This window comes from Rattus norvegicus, chromosome 8 (assembly GCF_021556685.1).
Source record: "Rattus norvegicus strain SHRSP/BbbUtx chromosome 8, alternate assembly SHRSP_T2T, whole genome shotgun sequence".
Lineage (NCBI taxonomy): Eukaryota > Metazoa > Chordata > Mammalia > Rodentia > Muridae > Rattus > Rattus norvegicus.
In genome coordinates this window covers 41,976,658-41,996,199 of record NC_141541.1, presented here as the reverse complement: position 1 = coordinate 41,996,199, position 19,542 = coordinate 41,976,658, and the positions used below count along the sequence as shown (strand labels likewise).

Below are 19,542 nucleotides of genomic sequence, written 5' to 3'. Positions count from 1 at the left end.
GTTCATAGAGTTAGAAAGGGAATTTGCAAATTCATTTTAAATAACAAAAATTCCAGGATAGTGAAAACTATACTCAACAATAAAGGAAATTCTGGGGGAGTCACAATACCTGACCTCAAACAGTATTATAGAGCTGTGGCCATGTCAATGATACACACTCACTCAGAACTGTAACCATTCCCCACATCTAAACAAATAGAAAAAAGAAACAAGCCAGCACAGCTGTTGTAATAAGTGACAAAATAAAATTTGGACAAAAAGTAATCAAAAGTGGTTATTAAATATCCCTACATATGTATTAAAGGAATATCCATTGACAGAATATTGCAATTTTGATTATAAACTAACCAACTCGTAAAAGACATAACAATTGATCTAAAATCCAGATTAACCCCAATACAATTGTTGTAGATGAGCTTAATATTCCACTGTGACTAATATACAAGTCATATGAAGGAATCTAAACTGGGAAACATTAGAGTTCAATGGTTCATAAAGTAATTAGACCTAACAGAATATTCCACTGAACATTCAAAAAGAATAATAGTGAATTCTTCTCATTAGCATATAAACTTTCTCCAAAATCACCCACACAGTAGTATTCAAATCCACCCCAACATAGAAAAAATGAAATAACATGCTGTATTCTATCAGACTATATTGGAATAAGCCTGGAATAAGCCTGGCTGCCAACTTCAATAGAAACAATACAAGTACACAAACTCATGAAAACTAAAAAGCACAGTACTGAATGATAATTGTGACAAACAAGAAGTCAAGCAGGGAATTTTAATAAAGTTCCTAGAATGTAACAAATATGAAAACACAACATCCCAAAATCTACATGATGCAATGGAGGCTGTGCTAAAATGATATATTATATGTGTAAGTTGTAAATATATAAAATATTAAAAACCTACAACTAATAGCACAGCTATGATAAATGTGCTATGATAGCACTAATGATAAATGTGAAGGTCTTGGAAATAGGACTATCTTCTACAGCAGTAGGCACAGGTACATAGAAATAAAATCATAGATGAAATTAAGAATATATAAAAATACAAAGATTTAACCCAAAAGTTTTATCTTCAAAAATATTAAAAATATCGACAAACTATTAGCAAAATTAGCTGAACAAGAAGATACAAATTACCAATAGTAGACATGAAAAGGGAAACCATTCAACAATAAGATAATTCAGAAAATAATGAGAAAATACTTTAAAATTTTATGTTTCACTGAACTAGATAAATGTACCAGAGATAATTTAAACAAATAATTTAATAACATAAACAAATGCATAACACTTACCAATACAGAAGCTGTAACTAAAGTCTGCTACTCAAATAAAACCAAGCAACACTTAAGAGAAAAACAAAAAAAAAGAAGAGACAGATGGATTCAAGCACAATACTACCCATGCTTTCTCACCCCACCTCTTCTCATGCTATCCACAGTTCCTATTTCTATTATTATTTCACTACTAAGTTAACTTTTTAATGTCTTGGTTGTATTGGTAATGGTCTCCAGCAGAGAGATGCCATGCTGCTTTGAATGTGATGTTTTGTCATGACACCTCTCAGTCACCAGGTCTTCTTCTCACTAAAGGGCTTTACTGAAGGCTCATTCATGTCTGCTAGTTTTCAGAACTTCTAATCCTTTGTCTTTTAACAAAAATGTCTTATTTTCATGAGCACCTCTCTACTAATACCTATCCTGATAATGCATGTTTAAAAAAAATGCTGCTCAGAGGTCTGGCCACTGCTCTGCCTGCCTTTACCAGGCCTACTACACCAGGAAAAATCAGTTTATATCCATTTTCTCCCCTAATCTCCTGACCAAAATGTCCTCTATGGCACAGCCTGCTGCCCTAAACTACCTGTTGTCCCTTCCGAGCTCCATAGTCTGTCCATCACTCCATCTGAGCTCATTAGGACTGCTGCATTAGGAGCCTCCAGGTTACAACTTTTCCACCACAAAACCCCTGCCCACAGAGCACCCAGGGGCCTGACACAGATCCCCTGAGCATCAGGCTGTCCCTACAAGCTCCATTGGTTTGTCAATTTTCTGACCTACTTCACCAAGTCTGCTGTAACAGAAACATGCAGCACAAGATTTCCCACACGAGGCCTTACTGCTTCAGAAACATGAAAGATGGGCCAGCCTTCACGGAAACCTGTTATACCAAAATTATAGAAGAAGATTCCCCCATCCTAAAAAGAATTCTCCTACACAAACAACCAGATGGCAAAAGAATACAGTAAAAGAACACAATAAAAAATAACCAGCGCAATTTGAAACATCCAGAGCCTCTAGTTCTACTACAACAAGACCTAGATAGCCTAATACAACCAATGTACAAAAAATGACCTAAAATCCAATCTTTTAAAGATGATAGAGGCCTAAATACCATCAAATATGGGAAATAAGTGAATAAAACTCTTCAAGAGCTGAAAACGAATTTGAAGAAAGAAAACACAAAACAAAGGAATTCTGGAACTAGAAATATCAGGAAAGAGACCAGGAAAAATAGAGCAACAGAATCTTAGAGATGAATAGTGAATGTCAGGAATAGATGATGGGATAGAAGAAATGAGACTTTAGTCAAAAAATGTGACATTTAAAATATTCATGACACAGAATGTTCAGCAAATCTGGGATATTGTAAAAAGTTGGAACCTAAAAACAATAGGAAAAGAAGAAGGTGAAGAGTCCCAGCTTCAAGGACCAGAAAATATTTTCAACAATGTCATAGAAGAAAATACTCACACCCAACCTTCAAAAATTCCTCTAAATATACAAGAAGCATACAGAACACCAATTAGATTGGAGCAGATAAGTAGATCCTCCCAATATATAATAACCAAAATATTAAATTGTACTAGGTTGGACTGATGCTGTTTGTATTCTCATGTTAAGAATGTTTCGTGAAGAGAGGTTGCCCCTGAAGAGCAGGTTATGCCATATGAATTTCCTCCCCATATTAACTGGTAAATCAAAAGTGAAAGCTAATTATTTGGCAGTGGATGGGAAGATTGAACTGGAGGCTTAAGTGTAGGGGACAGGTAGAATGAAAGGAGGAAAATGAGAGGAGATCGGAGGATGTAGGAAGTGAAGGAGATGTGGCAGGTATGGTCAGGGGATACTGCAAGTACCAAGGGGTCTTATAGCTGGGGAATAAGTTACTATAGTGATATATTTGACCAATCTAACCATGTTGCTTATTAACTGGATGGTGTTTTTTTTTTCTTTTTTCTTTTTTTTTTTTTTTTTATGTGGCATTGACAGGGTTGGGAATTCCAGCAACAAATTGGGGAAGCTTAAGCCAGGCTTAGAATCAAACTAACTTGAACTAATTGTTTACATCCTCTCCTCACATAAACAACTAGAGTTATCCTCTATAGCATCAGGGTGGAAATTAAAAATCCAGTGTGATTAGGAGGTCTACAGAGAGCTAACTGAAAAGTTCCCTCCCAAATCCCTAAACAATTCTCTGTAACCAGAATTGGCACCCCAGCCAGAGTTGGGACACAGGTAGCACCAGTGCTGGAACACAGTTGGGGTTTCCAGAGCCTAAAGAAGGACCAAGGACCTGGGGGCATGACTGCTTCACAGCTGTGGATAAACAGCCGAAAAAATGGCAGTTAGCTATAGCCTTCTCACAGGCTGATATGAACATCTCTACCTGGAGCCAGATTTCCTGTACTTGCTTTCATGAATGTCCAGATACAGGACAACTACTGGTACTACAGGCGGCATGAGGTGGGTGCCAATGCTGTGGGCTGCAACCCAAACACAAAACAGAAATTGCTCAGAATCACAGAAAAGGCAGATCTTTCTACAGTTAGCCTTTTTCTGTGAATTAAAGTATCAGAGAGGACTGAAGTGTTCTGAATCAAATACCAGAGGGAGACAAAGGAACAAGAATCTTCAGATCAGGGAATATGAATTTTAAATTTATGATGATAATATTTTTTAGACACTTTAGATGAGAAACAATAGATACCTTTTGAGTTTTATGCGATGCTATTTTAAACGGTTCGAAATGGATGGATTTAAATGAAATTGATACCTTGCCAGTTATCATTATTATAATGTTAAGTGCCTTGTTTTACTATGTCTTCTTAAAAAACTGGGCCGTAGAGAAAATTTTAGTATCTGTACAAAGGAAATTAGAAGATTTAGTAAAACAGAGTGAGAAAAATACCAAGACAGAGAAAGAGGAAAATGGAGGTTAGAGAAGGGAAGTGGAAAAGACCCTAGAACAAAAAGTACAGAAAGAAGAAAATAAGGATTGGAGACAGAAGCTACAGAATGTCCTAGAGCAAAAGCTAGAACAGCTGACAAATCAGACTGAGAACCAGAGAGAAAGAAAATGAGAATTGGAAGAAAGGCTTGGAGGAGAATCTTTTAAAATTAATCAATGAAAATAAAATAGACATCAAATTATCAAAATTAAAACATATAAAGATTAAAATGTGGAAACAGACCCTTGAACACACAATACAGGAAACTTATGGAACAGGGTGAGGAAACAAGTATGAAATATTTGCAAATACCTTGAGAGGAACTGAAAATATTATTTAAGGAAAATGCTTAGTTAGAGACAGAAGACAAAATTGAAGGAAACCAACGAAAGGTTGTCCAAAAACAAACTTTTTTTATTTAGTTAGTATTAAACAAAGTCCAGCAGATGATGATCATTCACAAAATTATCAAGAATTTGAATGGTAGCCAGTGGATGTGTTAGAACTGTCAACATTTAAGGAAAGTGTCACTAATTTTGGAATGCTTTTGCTGTTTGTAAAGCAAGTCCTGACTTTTTGGGGTATTCAAAATAGAATAATGTCCCAAGACTGGAAGGTCATGGCAAAAGCCATATTAGAACCTGGTCTACCTTTATAATGGTTCTAAAGGTGGAGATAAGGTGTGAATGAGATAATGCAACTATATAAAGTCAGAATTATCAATATTTCTAATGATCAGCTGCGTGGTGAATGTTAATTTTTAAGGTAGAGGTGCATGCTGAATATGGTCAAGAAACTTTGACATTGTGTCCTACTACAAAGAATGTTAATTTCTTATGCATACATATCCAAAGGAGACAAGGAGCTGTGGAACTGTTTAAGGTGGCCTGGTTTCTGGAGGAGCTCAGCTAGAAATTCCCCAGTGACCCTGAAAGGTCAGTAGGCATTTTGCCTGACTCCTATGAAACCAGGCCCCCATCACTAGCCACAACCTTCCATAAATTAGTGGCCATCAGTCATGTAAGGGCAATCCTTCAAGGCTCTCCACAGGTAGAGGATGTGGCCACAGGTCACAAAAGCTCAAGACAGATCTATATTATAATGAGGCACCTAAATACCTGCAGGCTTAGCCAGTAAATTTTCCTTCCTGAAAAAGACCTGGAAGCACGAAGGGGAATATTAACTCTGACACAGTTTTCCTTGAATTTAAGTTTTCCCTAAATGGAAGATTTACAGATGATAATTTTAGCATCACAAAGTTAATAAAAATCTGTGCTCCCCTCTGGCTGTATGCTCAGTCCATTTCCTGGTATCCCATTGGCTGCTCATGCTAACCTAGGTTACAATATTAACCTGCCTTCCTGATATTGGTCCTGTGTACTCTGTCTTCTTCTCTGCTGATTTCTGGTTTGAAGATCAATCTCACTGCAATGGGAAAACATATCTTGCTGCTCCCACTGGGCCTGTCTTTGCTCATGAGCTCCCTGCTAGGTAAGGTACTGGCAGATGGTAGTAGTTGCCACTGTTAGGCAGACACACTGATTCTACATTTTAGGGGATGTGATTAGCATGAAATAGGATAACATTAGAACTGACCCTGCTTCCTTCTGATATCTATATCCACTTCTTCCCCTTGCTTCATCTGTTCACACTCAAAGATACTTTCCGTTGCTTCTCTTCATACTTTCTCCTGCTCCATGTCACCATCTCTCTCTCTGTCTCCTTTCCACCTCTCTTCATGTCTGTTCTCTGGAGTGCTTAAGCATGTTCAGTTCCTCAAGTTTACATGCACATTGGCTTGTATTTGGATTGTAAGTGGGAAAGGAAATTCATTACCAGGATGAAAACAGTAAAAATATTGATTCATCCAATCCAGTATGATAGAATACTAACTTTAAAAATGGATTCCTGTGAGGATTTCCTGTATCAGAGATGCTTCCCTTTGTTGTTTGTGCATTGAATACAATACTGTTTGATAATGTCAGACTCTGGTCCCTTTCTGCCATCTCTCTCTCTCTCTTAGATGCACTAGAATCATAATGCTGTGTGGTACTTTAGGGACCCCACACCAGAACTCCTATTTTTCATTCTGATAACTTGGTCTATTCTCATGGTATGAGGTTGCATCGATTTTCCAACTTTCTTTTTTTGTAGATTCCTGTGGTCATGAACCTCCATGAATGTGTTATCTCAGCATACAGCCAGCTCTTTTACTGGCTACTGCTTATTTATTTACCAGAGTCACAAACTCAGCTACAATTGGTGCTTGAGTTTGCAGCCTGAATGAGACCCTTACATTGGCTTTTGCCTTTTCAGCTTTGCAGTGCTTCAGATGTACTAGCTTCGATTCTACAGGATTTTGTCATGTTGGAAGACAGAAATGTCAGACTTATCCTGATGAGATTTGTGCCTGGGTTGTAGTAACCACTCGAGGTATGTAAGCTCTGGGAGCTCTGAACGTAATCTTGCTTGCCCTAGAGCATTGAACCCATCTCCACGATGCTGATGGCAAATGCAAAAACTGAAGGAAGATGTCTTTGCCGGTAAAAGTATGAGGGAAAAGTTCTTTTCCTTCTCTTAAAGGCTCCCACTGACTGATAGTCAGACCAACAAATAAATGATGAAAAAAATTTTATGAAAGATGTCTGGATATACTTAGGCAAATTCAGGGTTAATATAGTCTAGTGTGGTAGGAATTGGATTTTAAAATTCCATTCAGCACTCTTGGAAATGAAGTCCCACCAGTGAGTTAGATTAATGGTTGAGGCATCGTGTCCCAGTGAGCCCACTTCAGTTATGGTTGTATTTCTATTGTACTTTCCATCTGACTCTTCAATGACTCATCAACTCTTTCCACTGATATTCACATTCTGCCTCTTGACATTCTTCTACAGATGGAAAATTTGTATATGGAAACCAGAGCTGTGCTGAGTGCAACGCTACGACTGTTGAGCATGGAAGTCTTATAGTATCAACAAACTGTTGCTCAGCCACCCCTTTCTGCAATATGGTACATCGCTGATACTTAATTGTATGGAAGGATTTTAGGTGAGTCCCTACTCCTTCCCTGTGCTCCTGTAACCTCATAGCCCTGGTCAGCATGAATTGCTGATGTTTCAAAAGTTCAACAGACTGGAGTGATGTTCTCTGCTTCCCACCAGCCCTGGCACTCCCTCATTCTCACATCATGGTTTCCTTCCATTTCCCCCTCTGTCCCTCCAACAAAATAGATAAATGGCACAAGTTGCTTCTTCTACACTCTCTGCACTGATTTAACAAACACTTTCTGTCTGTTGAACGCAGCACTGGGCACTGAGCACTGATTTTTGAAAAGTATTGAAACAGAGAGTCCAGTCCTGAGACCAGTCTTCTATGAAGATTCTGTATCTGACAGGGTGGCCAGATAACTATAACTTCCCTTTCATCAATCTAATCCATACACTGAGGAGGATATATTAGGAAGTTTTTGATTCCTGTGGCTCTAACAAACTGCTGTTTGAGAGAAAGAATTTATTAAGGTCATTATTTGAGATAGTTTTACCTTATTATGTTAGGCTATATTGGAACAGAGATGTTCAACTCTTGGCTTTCCGGAAGCAGGGTAAAATAGGAAGGGAACAGGACAAGTTTCAACCACTATGGGTTGACCCTAAGTGGCTTATTTCCACGAAGTAAGATATATATCTATCAATAATCTATTCAAATTTCAAATGCATTATTAGGTCAGAGATACCTACCGCATCTCTGGAAACGATCTCACAGACACAGACAGATTTTAATGTGATAGATCAGACATTCTCAGTTTCATGTACTGACTAGAGTCAGATACAACAGGCTGAGAGTGCTTCTTTTCCAGTGTTCATTTCCCCAGTGTGGTCACATGGACATGTGCTTCTTTATTCTTCAAGAAATTTCTAATTTTTAGCTTTACTCCTACTAATTCCATAGATTTTGAAGTCCTATTTCAAATTTTTTACTTTTTTATTACCTGTATGTTTACTTTTTTGGACAACCTAAACAGTGCAGACAATACTGTAAACAATTTCTAGGAATCCCATTCCACTCTGCCAAGACATTGCTTTGTAATATGTCATACAGGTGAAGGCACGTACAAGATAGAACAAAGTATATCATTGGACTAGAAGGAAAGATGAATGGCAGAAAAGTTTCATAGAGAGGAGGAGACTGGTGTGAGGCATGAGAAGAAGCAGCAGAGAGAACATGGAGGCTGATGTTGAGATTCCTCTCTGCATATTTACAGGGTGTTAGGAATATACTTAAGGGATGGATGTATACAGGGCTTTTTATGTCTAGGTGGGCAATGTTTTCAATCTTATCAATTTTGTTAGAGGTTATGGTGTTGTGTGTTCTTTCATATGGTGATTTAAGTTCAAGAGCATATGTGGTGGCTGGTGACACTAGGCTGCCATGGAATTGGGATATATATTTTGGGCATGGAGGCAACCTGCCTTGGGAACTAAATGAGTAGAGCGATTGTTACGAGTCTCAGAGAGAAGTCATCAGCACTGTCATATGTGATAGAGCAAATCAGGTTAGAGGCTTTGCTGACTGAGATGAGGATATCTACCAAATATCTTGGGGCACTGGGGTGTAGGATCTAGTTCGGGGTAAAAGACAGTATCAGTTTTTATAATTTTATAGCAACTTAGCTTGCTTACTCTATTTCGTATACAATATATATATTTGATACCTTCTAAATTTTTTGAGTAGGTCATAATAATTTTTTATTTATTATAAATTTTAAAGTCATATATTTACAAACAGTGACATCATTTTAACGCTCTTTTTTCAGTGCTCTTTATTGAGTGTTGACACTGGAGCATGCCAGAAAGAATAATCTACTGACCATGTCTGGACAACTCACTATGATTTCTACATCGTGTTTTCTGACTACATGTATATCATTATGTTCTTGGGTGATCTGTAATAAATTGAAAGCCTTACATATTTTAATTTGAACTATATGCTGTTTAAATTATTTTTTGAACTTAATTTATTTATTTACATCCAAACTGTTGCCATTCCTCCTTGTACCCCCTTCAGGGTTCTTCACCTTATCCACCCTCTTCTGTACTACAGAGAAAATGTTCCCCAATTCATGGCAACCCTTACTCTGGGACATCAAGTCTCTACATGACTAGGTACATCCTCTTACACTGAGGCCAGGCAAGAGGGTAAGTCTTCTGCTACATATTTCCCAGGAGCCTCAGAATAGCCCATGTATGGTCTTTAGTGGGGGTATAGTCTGTAGCAGTATCCGGGATCCAGGTTAGTTGACACTGTTTCACTTCCTATTGGGGTTGCCATTCCCTATGTCCCCTTAAATCTTTTTCCTAGTTCTTCCATAGGGGTTGCTGACCTCAGACCATTGGTTGGCTATAAGTTTCTCCATATGTCTTAGTCAGGCAGATGTACAACCTATCAAAGGACAGCCATGCTAGGCTCCAAAATCGCATGTTGGACCAGTCATAGACAAGCCATTCCTTCACTCTTGGGTCCATTTCTGTCCCTGCATTTCCCATTGATAGGAACAATTCTGGGCCCAAAAATTTGAAAGTGGGTTGGTGTTCCCATCCCTCTACTGGGGGCCCCTTTAAATTACAGGAGGTGGACTCTTCATTATGGACTCTCCATCTCCCTATGTTGGGTATTTTGGCTAAGGTAACCCACATTGATTCCTGGATGCCTTTTACATCCCAAGTCTCTGGAACATTCTAGAGGTTCTTCCCACTCACCATCCCTACCCATGGCAGCTATATATTTCCGTTCATTCTCCTGACCCTCTGGGCTTCTCTGCGCTCTCTCCAATACATGATCCTGTGCCCTGCTTTCCACTCAGGTATTTTTCTCCATCTGCCTCCCATGAGTATTGTGTTCCCCTTTCCAAGTGGCATTGAAGCACCCTCACTTGGGCCTTTCTTCTTGAAAATCTTCTTTCAATCTCTGGGTTGTATGATAGGTCTCCTACACTTTTTGGCTAATATCTACTTATCAGTGTGTACATACCATGCATGTCCTTTTGTATAGCTCATTCAGGATGATATTTTCTAGATCCATCGCTTTGCCTGAAAATTCATAATATTCTCATTTTTAATAGCTGAATGGTAATCCATACTGTAAATGAACCAACCACATTTTCTGTATCCATTCTTTGGTTGGGGTACAACTGGGTTGTTTAGAGCTAGTGGCTATTATGAATAAGGCTGTGTTGACATAGTGAAACACATGTTTTTGTGGTAGGGTGGTGCATTGTTTCAGTATATGCCCAGGAGTGGTATAGCTGGGTTTTGAGATAGAACTATTTACAATTTTCTCAGGAAAGGCCAGCTTAATTTTCAGTTGTACCAACTCACAATTCCACCAGCAGGGGAGGAGTACTCCTCTTTCTTCATATTCTCACCAGCATATGCTGTCACCTGAGATTTTGGTCTTTCCCAGTTTAATTGGTGTAAAATGGGATTTCAGGGTTGCTTTGATTTGCGGTTCCCTGATGACCAAGTATGATGTTGAACATTATTTAAGTGCTTCTCAGCCATTTAAAAATTCAATTTAAACATTTTCACATTTATTAATATATGGATGGGTGTCAGCCTCTGTGTTTGTGTTCATATTATTCACATTCAATGACAGATGTATGTTCTTAACAACTTATGAGCTCCATGACCTCTTTGTACCACATTCGGTCTGAAAATTGAAGTTGGTTGTCTGGCTTGGCACTCAGTCCCTTATATCCTGAGTCGTCTCTGCTTTCAAATGTTAAAATCAGATAATTAGGTAGTTGTTGGGTTGCCTAGTATTCCTGGTTTTTTTCTGTCATGCCTAATGACAGGACCTATATTCCAGGCACCCAAATTATAGAAGATGAGGACAGATTACTACAGATTTACATCTGGTCTTCCCAAAATGTCCATTCCAGTGTGTTGCACACACACACACACACACACACACACACACACACACACACACACACAGACATAGCACACACACACACACGGACTGTAATGTGACTTTGGTGTCAAAAAAGCATGCCCTCATTGTCATGCTTTCCCAAACTTTTTAATTTCCTTGTCTCTATGTTATAGAGTTCTATTTTTTTATTTTTGTTGTTGCTTTTTAAATGTCCCACCCGGGTTTTTTTTATACAGTTTATTAGAAGTGACACCAACATAGTGAAGCAGATGTTGTTGAGGTGTTACACATTTACAATGGTAAGTCTAACACTTGGGAGAGGAAGGTTGCTGAAAGAGGAATTCTTCAGTCTCAGCTACAAAGAGTTCAATGCCAGCCTGAAATATATGATACACCATCTGACAGAGAGAGAGAGAGAGAGAGAGAGAGAGAGAGAGAGAGAGAGAGAGAGAGAGAGAGAGAGAGTTTGTGTGAAGGGGCAAATGATGTTCCAATTTGAAAGCTTCCATATCTGCTCCTACAGTAAAAGATTTCTGTCTGAAGTTTCAAAAGAATCTTACCAAAGCACTTAGATATATTTTTCAATTCTTACAGTACATGTACACCTCTTATACTGTCTCCTTTCATCCTTCTGACATTGGACTTTAACACATGACCTCAATCTTGATAGAGAAGCTTTCTACTATTGACTTGAATTCTAACCCCAACAGACAGGGTTTGATTTACTGGTTTATGTGTGTTTCTTGGGAATCAAACTACATGTAGGCAAACACTTTGCTCCCTGAGCTGCATTCCAAGCCCAATAAGTGTCACTGCTGTATTTTTAAATATTCTCATAGGTCAGCTTGAGATTGTCATATCTTACTACATGCATGTGCATTCTTCATATTTTTGAACATTATTTTATTTTGTGATTTCTACACAATTTATACAGATCCTACATTAAGGATATTTTGATTATTATAAACTTGGTATAATTACAAGAAAAAAATTCTGTAAATATTTCTGAGAACCAGATAGTCCCCCAAGTAAAGGGGTACAATTTGAACTTTTGACTTCTTGTTCAATGTGATTCACATTAGGTAAAAACGTGTATTGGGTACCTTTCTATATTTTATATCCTGCCATGTTACCACACAGCAGACAAAAACACCTTTAGGAAGTAAAGGTTTCCTTTGGTTTACTACTAAAGGGTGTATTGCCCCTCCTGGCAGGATATGCAAGGTTGCTGGAATGTGTAGTAATATTCATATTCTGTTCATAGTCAGGAAGCACAAAAATGGATGCCAGTGCTCAGATTTCTTGTTTGCTTTATTATTCATTTTCTGTTCATACCAAAAATCCATCACATGGCCTAGAGTTGGGTATATTTCAAGTGTACTTCCTTCATTAAATATGTATGGAAATTCCCTCCTACACTGTATGAGGGTGCTATAAGTGTATTTATAAAGTATTTCTAAATCTTGTCAAGTTTAAAATGAGGATTAACCATCATAAAACAGTATATAAATTATGTACTTTTCGAATGGCCAAAAAGGACCTCAAGAAATGTTCAACATTATTATTCATCAGGGAAATGGCTGTCAGAATGGCTAAAATTAAAAACTCAGGTTACAGCAGATGCTGGTGAGGATGTGGAGAAAGAGGAACATTCTTCCATTATTGGTGGGATTGCAAACTGGTAAAATTGGACATTCCACTACCTGATGGCACAACTATACCTCTCTTGGGCATATACCCGAAAGATGCTCCAACATACAGCAAAGAAACATGCTCACCACTATGTTCATAGCAGTCTTATTTATAATATCCAGAAGCTAGAAACAACCCAGATGCCCTTCAAGTGAGGAATCGATACAAAAAAAATGTGGTGCATCTCCACAATGGAGTACTACTCGGCTATCAAAAACAATGACTTCATGAAATTCATAGGCAAATGGTTGGAACTACAAAACATCCTAAGTGAGGTTACTGAATCAAAGAAAAATACACTTGGTATGCACTCATTGACAAGTGGATATTAGCTATAAATCTTGAATTACACAAGTTGCAATCCACAGGCACAGAAAGCAGTAGAAGTAGGATGACCAAAATGCGGATGCTCCCACTCCTTCTTAAAGGGGGGAAAATCCATAGAAGGGGATATGGAAGCATAGTTTAGAGCATCAACTCAAGGAATGGCTATTCAGAGCCTGACCTTCATGTGGCCCATATATATACAGTCATCAAAACTAAATAAGATTGATGAATCTAGGAAATGCATGCTGAGAGGGACCAGATAGAGATCTCTCCTGAGAGACACATCCAGAGCATGCCCAGTGCAGAGGTCAAAGCTAGCACCAAACCACCGAACTGAGAATAGGACCCCAATGAGAGGGAATTAGAGGGAGTATTGAAAGAGTTGAAGGAGCTTGCAACCCCATAAAAACAACAATGTCAACAAACCAGTGCTTTCAGGAATTAAATCACTAGGGGAAAAATATACATGAACTGATCCAGGGCTCCAACCTCATATGTAGCAGAGAATAGACTTGTTGGGTCAGCAGGGGAAAGGGAAGCACTTATCCCTTCAAAGGTTGGATCCCCAGTGCAGAGGAGTATGGAGGTGGCTATAAGGGGGGTTGTATAGGGGGAATACCCATATGGGGGAGGGGCAGGAAAGGGTATGGTGGTTTATGGACAGGAAACCGGGAAGTGGAATAACCTTTGAAATGTAAGTAATGAAATATGTCGAATGAAAAGTTGCAAAAAATATGTCCTTTTCCTTGACTAGCAATGAATACTATTTGGTACATTTTGACATGAGTAGATGTAGTGAACTAGGTTACAGTCAATTGTACAATACTTCTTTTCATTAATTAATTAATTAATTTTTATTGGATATATTTCTTTTCTTACATTTCAAATGTTATTCCTTTGCCTGGTTTCTTGTCCATAAGCCCCCTATAACTTCACCCTTCCCAAAAAGGGTATTCCCACTCATTAACTACACCTTATAACTCCACCCAACATTCCCCTGCACTAGAGGTCCAACCTTGGCAGGACCAAGGTCTTCCCCTTCCACTGATGCTCCAACAAGGCTATTCTCTGTTATATATGCAGTTGGAGCCGATGGTCAGTACATGTATAGTCTTTCCCTAGTGGTTTTGTTCCTGGAAGTTCTGGTTGGTTGGCATTGTTTTTCTTATGAGTTTGCAAGTCCCTTCAGCTCTTTCAATCATTTCTCTAATTTCTCCAGTGGGGTTTGCTGCTAGTGTTCATCTCTCTATTTGATATGCTCTGGTTGTGTTTCTCAGGAGAAATCTATATCCAGTTCCTGTCAGCATGCACTTCTTAGCTTCATCAAATATATCTAGTTTTGGTAGCTGCATACATATGAGCCACTTGTTGGGCAGGCTCTGAATGCCCTTTTCTAAAGTCTCTGCTCTATCTTTGCCTCCATATTTCCAACTATGGATATTTTTGTTCCCCCTTTTCAGAAGGAGTAGATGTGTCCACATTGGTTTTCCTTCATCAGGAGCTTTGGCCTGTCGATTACAACTTGGATAATTCAAGCTTTTGGGCTAATATCCACTTATCTATGTGTACATGCAATGTGGGTTTTTCCGTGATTAGGTTACTTGACTCAGGATGATGTTTTCTAACTTCATTCCATTTGCCTATGAATTTCATGAAGTCATTGTTTTTGATGGTTGAGTAGTACTCATTGTGTAGATATACCACATTTTCTGAATCTACTCTTCTGTTGAAGGTTATCTGGGCACTTTTTAGCTTCTGTTATTATAAATAAGTCTGCCACGGACATAGCTTTAATCATAATAGATAAAAATGTCTCTCAGCAGAAGAATAGATAGCAAAAATGTTTATTTACACAATGGACTACTCGGCTATTAAAAATGAGGTCATCATGACATTTGCAGGCAAATGGATGGAAGTAAAAAAAAGCCCATCTTGATTAGAATAACCCAAATCAAAGGTACATGAATTTTATGTACTCATAAGTATGAATAAGTCATAAACTACAGAATATTCACACTATAATCCATATGCCCAAAGATAAATAACAAGCAGGGCTGATGGTAGGATGCTTGAATCTCACTCAGAAAGTGATACAAAATAGTCATCACAGGTGGATGGTGCAAGGAATATGTGTTGGAGAGAAGATGAGAACTGGCATATATGAGGTGTCACGTATATAGAAGATAAACTGCTTAGTCCTCTTGCAGGTTCCCCAACAACTGGAGCAGGACTCCTGATTCTGTTGCTTGTCTGAGTATCCTATTCCCCATTGTGAGCTGGTTTTTGGGCCTCAGTGAGAGCAAATGTGCTTAGTCTTGATGTGTCTTGAGGTGAAAGTGTGGGTTAGTACCCAAGGCAGATGTACCTACTTCTCAGTGCTGAGGAGGACAAAGGAGGTAGGAGAAGGGATTGAGAGGAGCAAATGTGATCAGGATGGAAAGTGAATCAATACACAAATTAATGAGAAAAAAACATCCAAAAACTGCAAGGTAATTCAAACATTTGGGCTAATAGGCACTTATCAATGATAGCATACCATGTGTGTTTTCCTGTGTTTGTGTTACCTCTCTCAGGATGATATTTTCCAGTTCCCTCCATTTGCCTATGAATTACATAAAGTCATTGTTTTTGATAACCAAGTAGTATTCCTTTGTGTAGATTTACCACATATCATAAGGCAATATTTTTTATGCTACAAAGTATAATTTTGGGAGAACATTATTTTGTAAATTTAATTCATCCGTTGTCATTAGTTTTATCTGAATGAATATTATTTGCTAATATGTTTAAATTTTTAGGTAACTGTGTGTGTGTGTGTGTGTGTGTGTGTGTGTGTGTGTGTTTGATCATTCAACTCTAATATGACTAGGAAATTTCTTGAATGATAATGATAATTTATGGACACTGACAATTTTTGTATATACTTTATATATAAACTTGGTATATATGTATATATACCAAATATATATATATATATATATATATATATATATATATATACATATATATACTTTGGTATATAAATAGCTACCAAGGAAGCTGGTTGATTGAGAAGTGATAGAGATAATTAGTCTTCCATGTGTAATTGCTTAAGGTCTGTGATGTGCACATGAGAGTTTCTCCTACTTATATACATACAGAACTTTACACATAGATACTCTGGAAGAAAAGGTGAAAATCTCTGTTGATTAAACCTAGATGATCAATGCCTTCATCTAAATTGTTTCAGTGTTAATGGAGAAGTCTTCCATTTCTTATTCTTATGTTTTGAGGCATGATCTGTATGTAACTTACTAGTTAGGCATGTATACAACACACAAAGACCATGGAAGACTCCGGAACAGGTACATAGGTTCATAGCATTAAAATGATGTAAACACCTTGAAATTCTTACATTTAAAATATTTCTATATATTTAATTTTTTAGTAAACAAGGCCCAACATTTACTCTTTTCCAGATCCAACAAATGATATGTCTAGTCCATCCTCGATATCATTTCTTTATCATTTTGCACTGTCACCTGCATGTGTTGAAATCCATCAGCCTCTGAAGCCAGGTTTAAGAAATTCCCATCAACCAGACTACTGGATCGCAGCAGAGTTCTTCATATACCTGCAATTGCTTTCTTATAGGTTAACAAAAACTTCTTCCTTTAATAGCTACCATATAATGAAAAAGAAAATGTATAGTATTTAGCCCCAGCTTGCCCAAACAACCTCAGCCTTTAGTGAGAAAAGTTGCATCTGAGAGGGAAGGCATGAGGTAGAGTTGTAGCAAGATAGCTTCTGCAGAGGTGGTGGTTAGACTTGGTCAGAAAGACAGATGTGGCACCCTTTACCATGCTGTCATCTCAAGAGAAAGCACACAGTTGAATCTGCCATGAATTCATTCTGGTTCTTCCTTTAGATTTCTGTGGAAGAATCAGAAAATAAGCAAACCCTCCATTCTATCCTATATCCCTGATGTGATACCAGCATTTCATATTTCAAACATGCTGAAGATATGGGTATTCCTTGGAAAGAAGGTTTAGCTAGATAGGGCTTTGAGGAGCAGACAATGTAATATGAGATTAAAGGGCCGAAAATTCATCAAATCCATTATCAAGCTTAAAAGAAAAAAATATAAATTAACAGGGCTGCAGAAATTATTCAGATTTTCTTTTAAAGACCATCACTCAAGTCCCAGCATCCATGTGGTGGCTGATAATCATCTGTAATTCTAGTTACAGGGAATAAAATGCTCTCTTTTGGACTCTAAATCCAGTATGTATGCATATGTTGTGCAAAACATGCTTATAGGTAAAATACCCATATGCATTTAATAATATTTTTTGAAATAACAAAATGTTATTATGAAAGAAATTAATTAAAAATATTGATCCTTTCTAAGCATAGTGGCCTGCAATGTAATTTCAGCTCTCGTAAAGCAGAGATAGACAGAGATCTGTGAGTGACTGATAAATCTTGCCTATATAAGAAAGTCCAGGTTACAAAAGGATACAGTATGAATTCTTGTCCAAAATTTCAAAAAGGAAATAACAGAATTTGCCTGAGGTGGAAAGAATGGTAGGAGGAGAAAGTTCAAACCAATGAAAGTGCCTGGATAGATCTGGAAGCTGATCATGGGCATATTTCTGAAATGTCCCTCCTTTATTCTAATCATTTCTGCAAACACTAGAGAGGAATGATTCTATTCCTCATATCGTAGGACATTTTTGTTCCTATTAAATTACAACAGATTATAGTTTATTTAGATTCAGAAACCAAGCAGTTGAATAAAACTTAATGAGAAAGGCAACTACTTTCTTTGTGGCTAAGACCTATATGTAGCCCTAAAACTTGAGAGGGTGCTATACTTAAGAGATTTAGAAGATTTCCCATCCCCTAATGTTTTTCTCCATCTCAGCTTCTCTAAAGAAGGAATTTCTATGCTTAGTCCCTAGCAGAAAATATAAGAAAAATAAAATGTCTGTAGCTCTAGACAGAAACTGGTCAGAAGTTTGCAGATTTGGAATAATCTCTGAGAATTATTTTGGTCACAGATGATAATAGGTGCAAAAGTTAATATTAAGAATTACATTTCCCATCACGTAACCTAGAAGACCACAGTCTCTACTACAGATGTACAAACAATGCCTCAGCTCCAGACAGAAATGGTCCTCCAAAACAAGAAAACCCTAGACACACTTTCTGCAGAAGTCAGATCTGTATATGCCCTGATTAAGGAAACTTGTTCTTTCTGCATCAATAATTCAAAAGAAATAGGGGGGAAATCTCTGTCAAATAAGACAAAAGTTCAAACCTGACAGGGGATAACTCAAGAATTAGTACAGATCATCTGGTTTCGAAAGATCTTTGGTACCATTTCTCAGTTCGTCTAGGCTCTCTTTGTTCCTATAGTTTCTTTGGCCTCAATCCTATTTTGCAACGTTGGCTTACTTAATGTTCAAGTACAAGTATTTAACAATGAGCATGGACCACATGGTGACCACTGCTGCTTGAAATGTTCCAGCCTATCTACATCACAGATTGTAGATTACATCATAATTTTACTTTCAAGTTTGATTATTTACTATGTCTTGTGAGAGTTTCCTTATCCTTCCAGAAAGTTTTGTATTGCCTTGGTAGAGGGTGTGAGTATATACAACTGCTATCTTTGAAAGCAATATAATTCTTTAGGAAAAACTTCACCATAGTGGAATCATACAGTACTATATCTCTGTCTACTCCAACACTGGGATCCCCATAACACAACCCCGTTTTCACCAAGAATAGAGAAGTTACAGATTTATGAACTGAAAGGTGGTTTCAGGAATCTTTAAGCATCTGCTGGCAAGAACGAAAGCACATAATCGAGAGAGGCAATGAGACTAGACCCAGAATGTGGGGACTTGACAGTTGAGGGCAAAGATCAGTTAATATTAATACAATAGTGACCCTGATTAATTCCCTGTGTAAGTGACTTTCAGGATGAATGGCAAGGACTGATATACCCCACAAGGTGCAGATTCTGTTCAGAATCTGCCATATACAGGAGCATACATTGAAGGATAAGATGGTGTGGTATATGCTTGCCTCAGCCGCACATATTCTAAAATTGGAACGATACATTATGGCCCCGGAACAAAGATGAAACACAAATTTGTGACGTTTCATATTTTTGAAGTTAGAAAGTGCATGCTGACAGTAGTTTGTTACAGCTCTTTTCTGAGAGGCTTAGCCAGAGCATGTCAAATACAGAGGCGAATGATAGCAGCAAACCGTTGAACTGAGTATGGGGTCCCCATTGAAGGGCTTAGAGAAAGTATTGAAGGAACTGAAGGGGCATACAACAATAAAAATA

The 19,542-nt window shown here is 37.8% G+C and overlaps 1 protein-coding gene and 1 pseudogene across 1 annotated transcript; both read left to right on the top strand.

Annotated features, from left to right (window-relative positions):
• Positions 1–5,631: 5,631 nt before the first annotated feature.
• Positions 5,632–9,233, top strand: Rup2l2 (urinary protein 2 like 2). Its single transcript, NM_001409062.2, has 4 exons — positions 5,632–5,741; positions 6,567–6,683; positions 7,145–7,298; positions 9,064–9,233. Exons 1-3 carry the CDS (start codon positions 5,681–5,683, stop codon positions 7,270–7,272), a joined length of 306 nt encoding a protein of 101 aa, NP_001395991.2. The 5' UTR covers positions 5,632–5,680; the 3' UTR covers positions 7,273–7,298; positions 9,064–9,233.
• A 10,033-nt stretch (positions 9,234–19,266) lies between these two features.
• On the top strand, positions 19,267–19,361 carry LOC148004039 (U6 spliceosomal RNA; annotated as a pseudogene).
• The last annotated feature ends 181 nt before the right edge of the window (positions 19,362–19,542 follow it).

Excerpts from the sequence above, each read along its gene's own strand:
- Rup2l2 (NM_001409062.2), top strand. The coding sequence starts at position 5,681 with ATGGGAAAACATATCTTGCTGCTCCCACTGGGCCTGTCTTTGCTCATG. Across the intron at positions 5,742-6,566 it reads GCTCATGAGCTCCCTGCTAG|CTTTGCAGTGCTTCAGATGT; the intron begins GTAAGGTACTGG and ends TTGCCTTTTCAG. Across the intron at positions 6,684-7,144 it reads GGTTGTAGTAACCACTCGAG|ATGGAAAATTTGTATATGGA; the intron begins GTATGTAAGCTC and ends ATTCTTCTACAG.